This window comes from Thermobia domestica, chromosome 13, assembly GCF_964235325.1.
Source record: "Thermobia domestica chromosome 13, izTheDome1.hap1.1, whole genome shotgun sequence".
In the NCBI taxonomy this organism is placed as follows: Eukaryota; Metazoa; Arthropoda; class Insecta; order Zygentoma; family Lepismatidae; genus Thermobia; species Thermobia domestica.
Genome location: NC_137466.1, coordinates 216911689 through 216926671, shown reverse-complemented (window position 1 = coordinate 216926671; position 14983 = coordinate 216911689). Strand labels below are relative to the sequence as shown.

At 35.7% G+C, this 14983-nt stretch overlaps 1 protein-coding gene across 1 annotated transcript in view; it reads right to left on the bottom strand.

Moving 5' to 3' along the window:
* The window catches only part of LOC145667972 (sodium-coupled monocarboxylate transporter 1-like), a 110873-nt gene that overhangs the window by 24869 nt on the left and 71021 nt on the right, over positions 1-14983 (bottom strand). The window contains exon 10 of the mRNA XM_081735397.1: positions 12622-12731. Within this exon, the coding sequence (XP_081591523.1) occupies positions 12622-12731 (110 nt within the window). The remainder of the gene's footprint in view (positions 1-12621; positions 12732-14983) is intronic.

The following is a 14983-nucleotide window of genomic DNA, read 5'->3' as shown; positions in this document are numbered from 1 at the left end:
TCCACTCCAGTATTTCCATTACTTCACAAAGCATTCCTATTGCTCTAACTCCCCTGCTATAGTGGTTTCCTTTTAAAGTGCTTTCAGCAGTGTGTGGACCCATGGTTTCAGTCTGAACAAGAATTTCCAAAGCTCCACTGCTCTTGAGGTATAGACCAATACATGCAAGCACGACTTTCTGAAGATGAAATCCTCTAAGGCCAAGAAATATGTTGGAAAACTTTTCGGGTTGAAGAAGCTGAATTTCTTTAGCTATATGTTATACGCCTTCGTCACACCACAGTGAACTCTCTTTGACATTTAACTGGTGCAAGATATCTTGGAAATTACACATTGTTGTATAAATAGAGTCATACTGAGTAGCAGGATAGGGTATATCCCGTAATGGTCCTTTGAGATGGATGGTCAGATAATGCACTCATAAAAGCGTTTCTAGAGGGAATCTCAACTTCCTGAGGGAAATCTAATTGGGGTACGTTGGATGTTTTAAGAAATCTTGAAAGAAACCATATGAGATCTAAATTTCTGCCTGGCTGTTTTATTTCATTTGCTGTAATTAGGTCATTGCTAGGAACGAAAGTACTGAGGATACTGCACGTTCTTTTTGGCTTTGTGTAGTACAATAGTTTTTGGGCTTCTATATCTTTAGTGAGAGTTCGTGAAGTGAGATCAATACCAAACGTTCCCAGGTATCTCTCTGGACTATCAGGCTCTTCTAACGAGACGTTAAGTTTATCACTCCGATGATGGTCTTGAAACAAGACAAGTACTGTGTCGTGTGTTCCATGCATTCCTGAAAATGTAGCTTCTTCTCTGTCGAAATTGTCCATAGCACCTCGAACAGGAATGTTGGGTTTTATTGATGAAGGTATGGGAACACGGTGTCCTTTAGCCCTAATAATAGTCCTGTTTGCTAGCATTTTATCTTGACGTAGTACATTATCATAACTGCAGCATAGCCCTTGACGGTCCAAAATGGTGATGAGAGTTTTGGATCTACTTAAATGGTGTATTGCTTGAGCATTAGCGAAATGTAGCGGTGTTTCTTTTAAGCCATTGTGTATTAAGAAATAGGATATCAGAAATAAGGTATATTGTCTACGTTGAGTACTTGATAATTTACAGAATGAGGGTACTAATTCGTGAAGGAACTTTTCCCATTGCTTTGGCCTTGACTGTTCATAATCTAATTCAGATTTTTGCAGGTCAACTGTATCACCACAACTGTGTTGATGTGCTGTGTCAACTGTGTTTTATTACTCTAATCAAGCAAATTATAAAACGAAATACATTTGTACCTCTGTGGCAATTGCAGTCTGAGCTGGAGGTCTTCCTATGTGACAAAAGTACTTTCATTAACTCCAAAGATTGTTAGAGGGACCAAAATCATAAAATACAAAATGTTTTAGTACTCCTCTGTTAGTGAACCAATCAAGACAAAACTTTCAGCATATATTTATCACATTACAGGAAATGTATGTAATTTTTCTTTCTCGCCCAGAACCCAGCGTTGCTATATAACAATAGCAAAAAGTCGGTAAAAGGGAAAATTTTGAGGGAAATTTTCAAAATTTCCCTCCTTTACTTCCCTCTTGTGTGTATTACTGACAAGTGAATAACGTCATATAAAAGCCTATGCTATTGCAAATCGAACGAGGTATAACTGGTAACTTTGTGACAATTACAGCTTGAGCTAGATGTATTTAAGAAAAATGTAGTGAATACGAAAGGAATATTCAAGATGGCGGCCATTGCGCAATAATGACCATGATTCAGAACATGTGAACAATTTCTTTTAAACACTAAAGATAGAAGAACTCGGTAAAACAAACAAACCTTCTGGCTTGCAAACTCCCAACAGGACTTTCTTAGCTGATGGATTATGTACGAAATCGTGTTACCAGTTGTACTTTTATATTTTATACAGTTATACAAATAGAAATACATTGTGTAATCTGTAAGAAACAATAGTGAGAAAATGTTATCATTAGGGATTTTTCTGTCATCATTCACGGAACTCAAGATTGATTATTTCATTAAATTAAAAAATGTTAAATATATATCAATTGTAAGCAGTGCAGTATGTTACAGAGTTAACTAAGATTAAACCAAATTTAAATGTATGACATATGTTTAGAAATTCCTGACTTTAATGAGAACAGAAGATTTAGAGATCTTATATAGTACGGTATTTGTAGAAACAGAGGCAACGTACTACTAACGTTTATTATTTCCTATCGTCTTTCTGCGATTCTAACTATAATACTCGTGCCACCTGCATACCTGACTTTGTTAGTGATCTGCCCTCCAATCATAAAATCTACAATTTCCATTAATGCTTCCTTCATTAAATGTTCATTGTAAATGTTGAATAATTGGGGTGACATACTATATTTTTGTTTCTCTCATTTCCAATCTCCATATTATTGGTTTATCCTTGATTCAAACGCAACTTTACTAGCCGTTCTCAGTACAGGTTGCACATGAGTCCTCCGTTACTCCAGTTGACTGTAACTTTCTTAAGTACTTTCAGAATTATGGTCCAATTGACCCTATCGAAATATTTTTGCCAGTCAATAAAGGACATACACAACTTTTCCTCAGGCCTTGAGTTCGTTCTGATATATTCCTTCCCAGAATCAAAAGTGGTCTTTCTCCAACATATCTTCTATCTTATTTTGCAGCTACCAGTTCAGTATGCTCACAATAATATTTCCAGTGTGGGAAATAAGACTAATAATTCTGCGATCGCTTTACGTGTTTTCTTGTTATTTCTTGGGTAATTCAGCCACGGAAACATCAATAAAATCCTTTCCAATTCTCCACTCAGTTAGATCTTTTTAGTTAGTGAAGTCCGTACTTCCATTACAATGTTTCCTAATTCCTTGAGCAAATCTGCTGGTATGTCGTCGTCTCAAATGACCTTCTCTTTCGTGTTCTGACGTTTTGTACTACTTCACTTTTCAATATATCGAGTTCATTTTCTTCATCATTCACATCTTCCTCTGTTTGGATCGTATATTCTTTGGGGCAGTTTTTCACTTCATACAGATTCTTGATGTACTTCTCCCAGATTCTACGAATTCTTTGATGTTCAGTGATTACATAACCTTGTTGATCTTCGATTCTAAATTTGTGTATACCTTGTTAGCATCCCCTTCTATGTCTTTTGCTTTTCGATACATCAGATTATATCTATGGCATCGTTCAAGTTCTATTACGAGGCGCATTCAGAAAATAACTTTTTCACGCATTCCATAAATGGGTAACCGCTCCTAGGGAATCCAAAGCGACTTCGTGTACAACGATAGTGTTTATTTTTTGTATTTTTAGTATTGTTTATATATACGGGCAAAAGTGATATTTTAAAGCCACAAGCAATTAAGAAGATGAAGAAGAAAATATAAAGAAATACTTTAAAAATTTGTATCAAGGATCTTATAAAATATAGGATCTGCCCTTACAACAAAATCTTGAAGCCATACGTCATAGTTTCGCCACCCCTACTCTGCCCACTCCGCCCAATAGGATCGCAATGTTTTGAGCCAACAATCATGGCGAAAACGAAAGTAGCCAATCAGACGATGGTAGAAATGAGAGTAGCCATTCAGACGTGCCGATGCTCTGTTGCTTTTTGTCTTCACGGATTAACAAGATGAAGATACATATGGGCAGATCCTCTATTTATAACATCCTGAATTTGTATCATATCAAGAGATTTCTTAATTTCGTTACTATGGCAACTTGTTTATCTGTTTGATGTCGTTGTTACGGTAATTAAGAAAGAAAATAAAGAACGAAGAACCATCTTGTAAAGACTGAATGTATAATATTTTAATGTGACAAACACGATATATGTTGAAAGTGAATATATATAACTGTGTTGTGTAATTCAGAAGATATATATATATATATATATATATATATATATATATATATATATATATATATATATATATATATATATATATATATATATATATATATAATTGAAGACTTTGAAGCTAAAACACGTTAAGCCCAAAAATTGAAAGTGTAAAGGAGGTAGCTTCACAAGGGTTTCTCGTCGTCCGATTTTCTTCAAACTTAGCACATTTATACTAGACCGAAAATAAATACACACGTATTATTTTGTTTCTTTCGGAAAATAGGTTCAGGGGGTAAAGAACCCCTTTTCAAAAAAGGATCCCTTTGACTAAAAGGGCCACATTAAAGAAAAGGAACTCTCCGGACGCAAAGATGACTTCAAAGTAGGAAATACGGGTTTTGTCGTTTTCGCGAGAAAGGAGTTTCAGGGGGCAATGGCTCCCTTCGAAATGGCAAAGGACTCCTCAGAATCCTTAAGGAAATTAGATTTCGTTGGAATTGCTCGAAATCGTGATATGTTGTAGATATTGTGTACCTGAGAAAAAGTCTCAATGGGCACAACCAAAAATCACTGACTATTTGGCCATTACAGGGCCACATTTTTGAAAACAGAGAAGGTAACGGTATTCTGAATTTCGGTAAAAATGAATGAAACCGTGATGTGTTGTAGATATTGTGATCCTGAGAAAAAGTCTCAATTTGTACAAGCATCCACCACTGACCGTTCGGCCACTATAGGGTCACGTTTTTACAGAACGGATAGTGATTTGAAGAAAATAGTAGACCTTTACGTTGGCGGCCCTAGTACCCCTTCTAATTGATTCAGGAACATGAACTCTATCTCGTTATAAAGGTTTTAGCACACAGATTCTAACGACCTAACTTTTGTGTCCCTCGTGCGAAACTCGTAGAAGAAGAAAAAGACGAACATTCTGAAAAAAATGAGATTTTTTGTTTTTGGAAATTTGTGAAAAGCTGGCAACACGGTTACTTACCGTACGCAGGAAAAATATTTTCGCGTGTACACCAGACATTGGGTACAATCGTTTAAAAAAGTGGAGAGCGAAAGTTCAATGCCAAGTGAGAAAAAATTCCGAATGTGTTTTCTACGAGAATCATATTGTACATATTTTTCGAAAAATTTTGGTCTACCATGACGTCCCTAATTGGCACAGAGATATGAACCATACCTGATTTGAAAGCTTATGAGACACATATTTCAACGAGATAACATTTGTGCCCCTCGTACGCAACCCGTAAAAGAAGAGGAAGAAATTCAAAAAGTTTGAAATAAAAATACATTTTCTGGAAGTTGGCAACATTGTTATTTGTTGTGCGCAAGAATGGCCATACACAGGGTATCGTTAGTTAGGATGTTTATTTATCTTTATTGGTACCACTTTTTGTGTTTGAAGCTCCTTTGGAGGGAGAGTCTCCTCCCCTAAATGCTGAGGGGGAGGGGGAACTAGTACATCCAACTTCTTCCCCTATCCTTCCGCTGCTGTACTCCCGATGTAGATGAAATGCACACCGTTGAAACGTTTTTTTCCTTTCTAAAGAGATACACAAGTAAGTCATCTCTTTAAGTTAATTAAGAGGAAAGTGATGGAGGTTTAAACTGCTGGCTCAACCCTTGAACCGTTCGTCCTGTAAAGATTAACTGGGCAGAAGGTAGCGGTATTCTGGATTTCGGTGTAATTGCTTGAAACTGTGATATGTTGCTGACCGTTTGGAAACTACGAGGCCACTTTTTTGAAAACTGTAGAAGGTAACTGTATTCTGAATTTCGGTAGAATTGCTTGAAGCCATAATATGTTGTTAATATTGGATCCTGAGAAAAAGTTTCAATGGGCACAACCACATATCACTGACCGTTTGACCACTTAAGGACCACGTTTTCTGACAACAGCAGAAGGTATGTCTGGATTTCGGTGGAACTGGTTGAAATCGTGATATATTGTAGATATTGTGATCCTGAGAAAACGTCCCAATGGACACAACCACCAATCACTGACCATATGGCAACTACAGGGCCACATTTCTTAAAACAGCAGAAGGTATGGATATGCTGTAATTTTGATGGAATTGTATAAAGCCATGAAAAGTCCTATCCAACAACCCGGAAAAGGGATGGGGAGAGTAGTATCTAACATCATTTAAGCATAGACAGCATTCCGATGTTCATCTTGAGGGACAAAGGAAAACCCTGGAGAGCGCTAGATAACTTTTCTCAGGATCATGACATCTACAACGTATCACAGTTTCATTCATTTACACCGTAATCAAAAATATCGTTATACTCGACTGTTTTCAAAAATCTGGACATATGGTCAATAATTGAGGCCTATTCCGGAAGAAGGGCACATAGACCTATGTGCCCTTTTCCCGGTAATCATTTAAAATGAACCGCCATGTTATACTGTAGATGGTGTGAAAATTTCACCTCGATATCTTTATTTTTGGCAGACTGGCAATATTGTTTTTGTAAGCCTTTGCACCACTGTTTTGGCGCACAGCTTACATTCAGACTCTAGCAGCGGTTATTGTTGTGCTCCTTGCAATATTATTTACCTACAAAAGTGTCAGTACTGTAAAATGGGTACTGAAAGTAAACCTGTGTACAAGAAGAGGCGTGTCGTTTATAGTAACACGAATTTGAAACGTGAAGAATCAAAAACTAAAAGGTTTCATGGTGAAAAATACTTCAACTCGAGTAAGAATCAAGTACGGGCTAAAGTGTTTTCCTTGGTTACTCAGTGTTGTAATAACAAGTGTTATGAGAAATTTTCCCTTGAAACTCATGTAGTTTATATCATTCCTTTAATATTGGTAAAGAACCGTCTCTTCAAGATTCGTTCCTAGCTTCGTGTATGAGTAAATCCGAAAGCACAAAATGTCCTCGTGAGCAAAAGAAACCACGGCTCCATACATGGCTGTATTATGTTGGAATGGCTACTGTAGTATGTCAGAAATTTATCCTTAGTTTATTTAATATTTCAGTGAAACATTTGCGAGTGATCCAGTCCAAAATATTGGATGGAGCTGATTTCCAAGAAAGACGAGGTACACATAGTAATCGTCCACACAAATTAAGAGATAATATCTTAGAACTGATTGAGATTAACCTGCTGTTATTTCCAAGTGATTATAGTCATTATTGTGGACATAAATCAAAACTGAAATATTTGGAGATCCCACATCTTAATATCATGACATTGTACACAATGTTTCAAGAATACTATAGAAACAAAACCAACAAACCATTGAAACTATCGTATGTGAAGTACTTTAAAATGTTTAAGGAACAGTTTAGATATGGATTTGTAAAACCTAAAACTGACAAGCGTTACTTTTCTGCTTAATGTGACGAAAAGCTTTCTCGCGATCGTAATGGCCCATGTAAAATTCATTATCAGATTCATAAAAGGAAAATTGATAGACGCAAAACTTTGAAGGACGAGCTTATTTCTAAATCACACGCAACTAATAGTGAAGGTAATCTAAGTCCATCTCATTTAATGTTGGAGTTTGATTACTTTCAGAACTATCCAATTCCTCGGTTTAATGTTAACAGTCAATTCTACAAAAGAATGCTTTAGTTGTATATATTCAATGTACTTGTATATGACGACAACTCATCATTTTTATACTGCTTAATGGAAACCCATTCCAGTAATAATGGAAATTCGGTAGCTTCTTTCTTATTTGATTGTTTAAAAAAAATACGCTTAGCAAGTTTCCAGAAATAAGAACAGTAATATTGTTGTCAGATGCTTCAGGTGGACCAAACAGAAACATTACAATAACAAAATTTTGTTCTTTGTTCTCTAAAGTTCATAAAGTGGAAATAATTTCTTTTTATTCTGTGAGTGGACACTCGTTTAGCCAGTGCGACCGCAACTTTGAGTTTGTTCGAAATATAATTTAAAAAATCGGATCTGCAAAGCCATGGTTAGAAGCCATCGTTACCTGTCGACAGAATCCATCTCCTTTTGAACTGACAATGGATAAAGATTTGATTAAGGATTGGAACACAGCTCTTGCCCCTTTCTTTCGTTCCAACCCATCATCAAAAACTTCAAACTACACCATTATGTAATATGTAATGATGAAGTACACTGTATCAGGAGTTCTGATATGTTCTAGTACGTACATGCCAACATATATCCCATTTTCTTATGTTTTAAAAACTAATATCGAAGAATTGAGTGATATTGGCCCTAAACCTGCCCCTTTTGTTGGAGTGAGCGAACAGAAATAGAAAGATGTTCGGTCTTTAATGAAGTTCTCGTCAGCTGAAGACCGCAACTGGATTGAATATATATTGAATGAGTATGAACAGGACTAAATCCATAATACATCTATTGCCATGGGTAATAGCTTATATTTGCTTTATTTAGAAAAAAGATATTATTGTAGTACATTAATAGTGTGCTGTTTCTTCAACCAAAAAGGATTTTCGAAAAAAGGGCACATAACATTTTATACAAATATGTTTAAAAATACATAAAATAGTATATATTTTTCATTTAATACAAGCTATTTATTAGGCAAAAAATAATTTATATTAAGAAAACCTGTAATAGGTTTTTGTAATCTTATGTTATTATTATATATTCTAATAAAATTCTTAAGGCTCTTTCTCTCCATTCTCGAAAACGGTCGATGTGCCCTTCTTCCGGAATAGGCCTCAATTGATGGTTGTGTCCATTAAGACTTCTCTCACGATGAGATATACAATATATCACAAATTTACTCATACTCACAGAAATCCAGAACTCGTTATACTTGACTGGTTTCAAGAAACTAACCCTGTGGTGCCCAAACGATTAGTGACTTGTGGTTGTGTCTATTAAGACTTTTTCTCAGGATGGCAATATCTACAACATATCACGGTTTCTGTCATTTTGACCGAAACCCAGCATACCACTTTCTTCGGCTTGGCTGCTTTCAGAAAAGTGGCCTCGTACTGGCCAAACGGTCAGTAATTGGTGGCTTTGCCCATTAAGACGTTTCTCAGAATCACAATACCTGCAACATATCGCAGTTTCAAGCAATTCCCCTGAAATTTAGAATACCGTTACCTTCTACTTTTTCTTTCTTTTTTTCTTTTTTTTTCTTTTTTTTTTTTAAGAAGCTATGTAGTGGCCAACGAACAGTGATGGATGCTTGTACAAATTGAGACTTTTTCTCAGGATCCCAATATCTACAGCACATTACGGTTTCATTCATTTTTTTTTTTTACCGAAATCCAGAATACTGTTACCTTTTCTGTTTTCAAAAATGTGACCCTGTAGTGGCCAAACGGTCAGTGATTGGTGGCTGCAATTGAGACGTTTTCTCAGGTACACAATATCTACAACATATCACGATTTCAAGCAAATCCACCAAAATCTAATTTTCGTAAGGATTCTGCGGGGTCCTTTGTCATTTCGAAGGGAACCATTGCCCCTTGAAAATCTTTTCTCCCCAAAACGACAAAATCCGTATTTCCTTCTTCAAAGTAATCTTTCCATCCGGGGAGTTTCGTTTCTTTAATGTGGTCCTTTTAGTTAAAGGGACCCTTTTTTCAAAGGGGGCCCTTTGCCCCCTGAACCTATTTTCCGAAAGAAACAAAAATACGTGTGTATTTATTTTCAGTCTAGTATATATGTGCGAAGTTTGAAGAAAATCGGAGAAACTCTTGAGATGCTACCCCCTTTACACTTTCAATTTTTGGACTTAACGGGTTTTTGCCCCAAAGTCTTCAATTAACGTTACACGTGCACGTAAGAGAGTAAGGTCCTAGCATGGCTCATGCTCCAGTGGAACTTCCCTGCTGCTCTCAGTGGCGTCCTGGCAGTGGTTGAAAATAGGTGTTCCTATTCCAGCTCCCGCCGCGTGTGAAGTGCGAGCAGTGATAAAGGTTTTAAATCCATCGTCAGCTAACTCCATCGTCTATGGGTCTAACGCCATGAGCAAGGAAATGATGCATTGCTGGTGTAGACAATTTGCAGCAGGACGCCAAAATGTCCATGATGAGGAGCACAGTGGGAGGACAACCGTCATCACAGATGAGCTTGTGGATCTTGTTTGGGAACTTATCATACAAAATCCTCAAGGGATTCCTGTTAGGTCAGCATCAGCATTTTCAGAAGACGGAGAGGCGGAGAAGGTTGTGAAACAGTGGTTCTAATCTCAGACGGCCAAGTTCTATGACACAGGTATTAGACATGGTAGTCCCACGGTATGACAAATGTCTGAATTCCGGTGGTGAATATGTTGAAGAAATGCTAAACACACCTTGTATCTGTCACAAAAACTGTTACTTCTGGATACGACGCGTATTTCCTCACATATGTGTTTCATGTACTTCTCTTTGTCTTTGATTCGCCTACGTAATATACACACATTATTATTAGATAAAAATTCATTATCTCCCATTGAGAATCGGACCTGAGACTACTCAGTTTAGCCGTTTGGCCATACAAAAGCACATGGAATCTTCACTTTATATTTCCTAGTCATATTGCGAATAAAAGTACTTTTAATAATATTTTTTAAAAAGAATGAGCACCGAGAAAGTTTGGATCCATAATATCAGAAATTTATGTGTTCTCATAGTAGAAAAAGTTGTTTACGATATTTTGTAGCATACTTATGTAGGATATGGTTTTAATAGCTGTACTTAACACTACTCTCCATTTTATAATAGTACAGTTCTGGTTCATTCGTATGCTATTGTTTTGAAGTGCAACTGTTAGAAGCACCTAAACGTATAAAATTTATGTATTTGACAAAAATTATTTTTTTTTCTTCAGCTATACTTGTGGTTGTGATGCATTCTTTGCTTAACATGTTTTTTCAAAGAAAAATTTTTTAATATCCTGAAAATTTCATAAGCTTAAATGCAGAAATTCGCTATCGACTGGAATGAACACGACAATCTTATCTATTTCATTGTATAAGACTTTTGGTAGTATGATTGAAAGAACGAGGTGGTGGAAGGGACAAGCATATAAAGGTATTATGCACAATAATGTGCTTGTAAAAAGATACGTAAACTAAAGGAAGGACATAATAAAAGTTATTTTCTTATTATATTATATTGGATCAAAGATCCAATATATTTCGATCAAAAATTTTCTTGTAGGTCTTATATCTGGAGAACTACATATAGTGCAGCCAAACCCAAAGTATCACTTAATTCACAATGATTTCCTTATTCCGTAAAAGATTCGAAAACTCAAGTTAGGGGCCGTTCAAAAAATTGTGGCCCCTGATTCAAAGCTAATTATTGGCCAAGATCACAATCTTTTGGTGCAGTTTTTTTATCACTCCAAATTCTGGTTTTAGTTCTTATTAATACGGTAATCTTACAAGTATCTTAATATCGAAAAAAAGTTAAAAAAGAATTTAAAAAATAATGAAAAAGAAGAGAAAATATGATTCGATCCGATGTCAATATAATTAGATTAGTTTTTAGTGGTTCACACTACTGATTCAACCAAGGAAGCTCCATCGGAAGAGATTCCTGGTTTTTAATATGTATTCATATTTTCTAGCTGTAGCACGTCGCTTCCAACCTCAAAAGAAGAGTTTTGCTTCTTCTTTGTACATTTCGGTTCGAAATGTTGATTAGAGAAGCTAATATATCCTTGACAGACATTATAGACACTAAATTTAAATGAATTAATTCAACATTTTACTCCTTTTTCTCTCGCCTTTCCTTCCCTTACCCACCTTATTCATTGGAAACTTTTAATTTTTCTTCTGTACTACAAAAATTCTTGGAAAGCACGATTGCCAGGAATCACTCAACCGATCTTATTTTTTTAATAATTATATTATTGTTCAATATTTCTTGGAGAACATTTTCATACAAGGAATGCTTTTTTATCATTTCCACTTACTAACCATTCAATTTTAATAGAAAAGGACAGAAAAGTGCAATACATGCGAAAAATCATGAGCTACAGTATACGCGCAAGATTTAATGAGCATAGTTGTACGTAGGTATTGTAGACTTCGTGTTTTTAAATTTATTCACGAGTAGTTTTGTACTCAACGACTAACTTAATTTTGTTTGGGTATGATCGTTCATTAAGGGATATTTGTGATGGTGGTGATAATTTCTTTTATCTTCATTAGTAATTTTTACATTAAACGTGCTTTTAGTTATTGCATTTCTATTTCGGATTTAACTACTATTTGCACAACTTTAGACGTCAAGTACATGAACTTACCAGATAAAAAATATTTTTCTTCTGCCATCTCTCCTCGTGACCAACTATAATAATGACATTCTGTGTTTACCTCATTACCTAGTTTTTACCTTTGAATTCGTTTCATTTATTACTATTTGTGCTCATTTAAATTATTTGCTACAATTTTCCAGTTGCTGCAGTCCAAAATTCACCTTCTTCAAGTTATCGACGAAAATTACACGGAGTAAGCTAGAAATTTAAGCAGATTCACAAATCAACTATACTTCGAGTATGGAGAAAGTCGAATCTGAGAATAGAAGCTAGAAATTTCATAGTTACTGTCCTTCAACATTTTATGCTTCTATTCAAAGATCCAAACATCGTTCAAACTGAGGACACTGATTTTCTTTTGTTTACTATCAAAATGGCGAGTATAACATTATGTTAGTGTGATTAAATCATTAGTCTTCAAGAGATTAAGTTATGGGATAAAGAAATCATGAAAACAAATAAATTTCAACAACTGTCTTGTTATTTTACTAGTGTTGCAAGTCCAACATATCTTTACCTTAGAGCTGCACTAAAAATTCCTGCAAGAAAGATTCCAGGTATCCCAGGCGTAGAACTGGCGATATCCATCACGAAATATGGCAACAACTGGTCAGATTTTGTTATGGCCTGTTTAAGAAAATACATGGATTCATATTAGAAATCTTCTTCATATTTACTATAATTTTTGTCTTCTTGTAAAAGTTCATTATCTTTGGTGATTGTTCATGAGATTATTATAGTTTAGTAGGAATTGCTATTAGATTAGTGTTCTGGGCTGTTCTTACCTTGTCTAAAAGGTATTCAGCACTTGGAGGCTAATATAGAGAAAATATTTCTTCTAATTTGCTGTCGACCATTGAAGCAAGAAAATTTAATGCGTACATTTTATTAAATTCATGATTGACTTTTGGTAACAAACTTAGCAGTTGGCAACTATGATCATAGTCTTCCAGTGCATGACACTTCTTCGACGCCACAAACTGACTTTTCTTGTGAATGTGTGTGTGTGCAGAGCAACAGTTCTTTGTTTCGAAGACATTGGAACTTCCGGTTCTGCAGTTTCTACAACATTCCAGAAACTGCTGGATCATTTCGTATTTCCGGTGATTTTATAAAGCTAGTGGTGATTGGACAACTTTTCAATTACTGACCAATCAGAAACTGTGTTACGGCCCAAGCATACTTTTTCTCATGTGCATTGTGTGACGAAGAACTGCGCCAATCAATCGGGACTTAGGACTTGGGAAGCGCAACATGTATCCCGATCCATGAAACATTTTGTGTGCAAAAGTGACAAATAAATGGAACATCGGTGTCTAGTTAGTGAACATAATTAAATTTAAAAAGCATGAGCGACATCTAAAAACAATAATTGCAGTATTGATCAAGTGAAATCCAAAATTAAAAAGTCTTACTGAGTCTAAACCCAGCACATCAACGAAGGTAACGAAAGTAGCACGCCATCTCCAGGGAAGCAAGACTGTAAGTAATATAAATTGATGTGGTAGGAGCAATTATCGAGTGATTCAAGTGAGCATTATTCAAAACTTGCCTGACATAGGAATATATATATATCAATTAGTGTTCAAGCGATCGCATCTTCTGAATTGTGATATAAACGCCAAATACATTATCTTCAACCAGCAGTGAACGTCTAATTAAAAAAATAATAATAAATGAAAACGTACGACTAGCGGGCCACTACAAAGCGAATTCGCATGCGCATAATTACTCTCTGTACTTGATTTCATATTTACAAATAGTGTTTAGCTAGATAGGGAATTCCGTAAGGAAAAGTTATCATTTCAAAACACGAATTTTAATGTTGTTGTGTGTCTAATATAAATAATAAGAATGTTGTCTTATGATGCTGATGTTTAATGCTTGTTGTTCATTTCAGTTCATGTGTACATTAATACCAAAGTTTTCATGTAGTGACCAGTGCATGTAAGGCTATCAATTTCACCTTTCGTTAAATATGAACAGTTAATAACTAATTTCCGGTATTTCAATCTTTTTGCTTTCCTCATATTTCTTTGTTGTTATTGTTAGTTATAAACATTGGCGCGAGAGCAGGTCGCGGAACGTACCCAGTCTCAATCATGTGTGTGTAGTGAACTATCCCTCACGGCAAATTTCCATTGAGGCAAGAAGAGTAAAGTGAACAATTCTTTTTTTTAATCTTTGTTATTGGATAGTTCGGACGCGACCAAACACGTTGTTACCAACCCTTCCGCTTGAGTGGTTCCCAAGCTTAAGTGGAGGTTGGCAAAGCATGTATATGCTTCCGGGTGAGGGGGATGATTGGGAAGACTATTAATTAAAATTCAATGTAATCAAATGACGTAAGATAAGCTTGTGTAACCTCCTTCACCAAAGCGATAGCATATTTAATTGATGCCGAAGCCGACCCGGGACAGATTTACTATTGTGGGACCATGTTTATTTTTATTGTGCACTGGTATTAAGAAGTAAAACAAAACGTAACATACGCGACCAATTTGTGCATTACTTAAGTGTGTCTTACCTTTAACAGTTGACATTGATTGTGTGTTTGTTATGTTTATGTTCTTTTAGAGAAATTTTAGTGACCTATAGAGTGCATTTTTAGTTTGATTTAGAGAAATTATTAGCTTTCTTTAAGCATTGATTACTGAACTTGTACAAAATGTCGGAGTCTGAGGAATTAAAGAATATGCTCATAACTTTATTCGAAAAGCAGTCCGCACAGCTTAACGACACGATCGAGGGTTTGAAAAAGGAACAGGTAGAAAGTGTTGCTAGTTTGAAGGAAAATATAGTTAGTTTCAAAGAGAACGTTGAAAGCTTGAAAGAAGAGCAGGCAGAAAACGTCGCTAATTTGAGGGAAAATTTAGAAA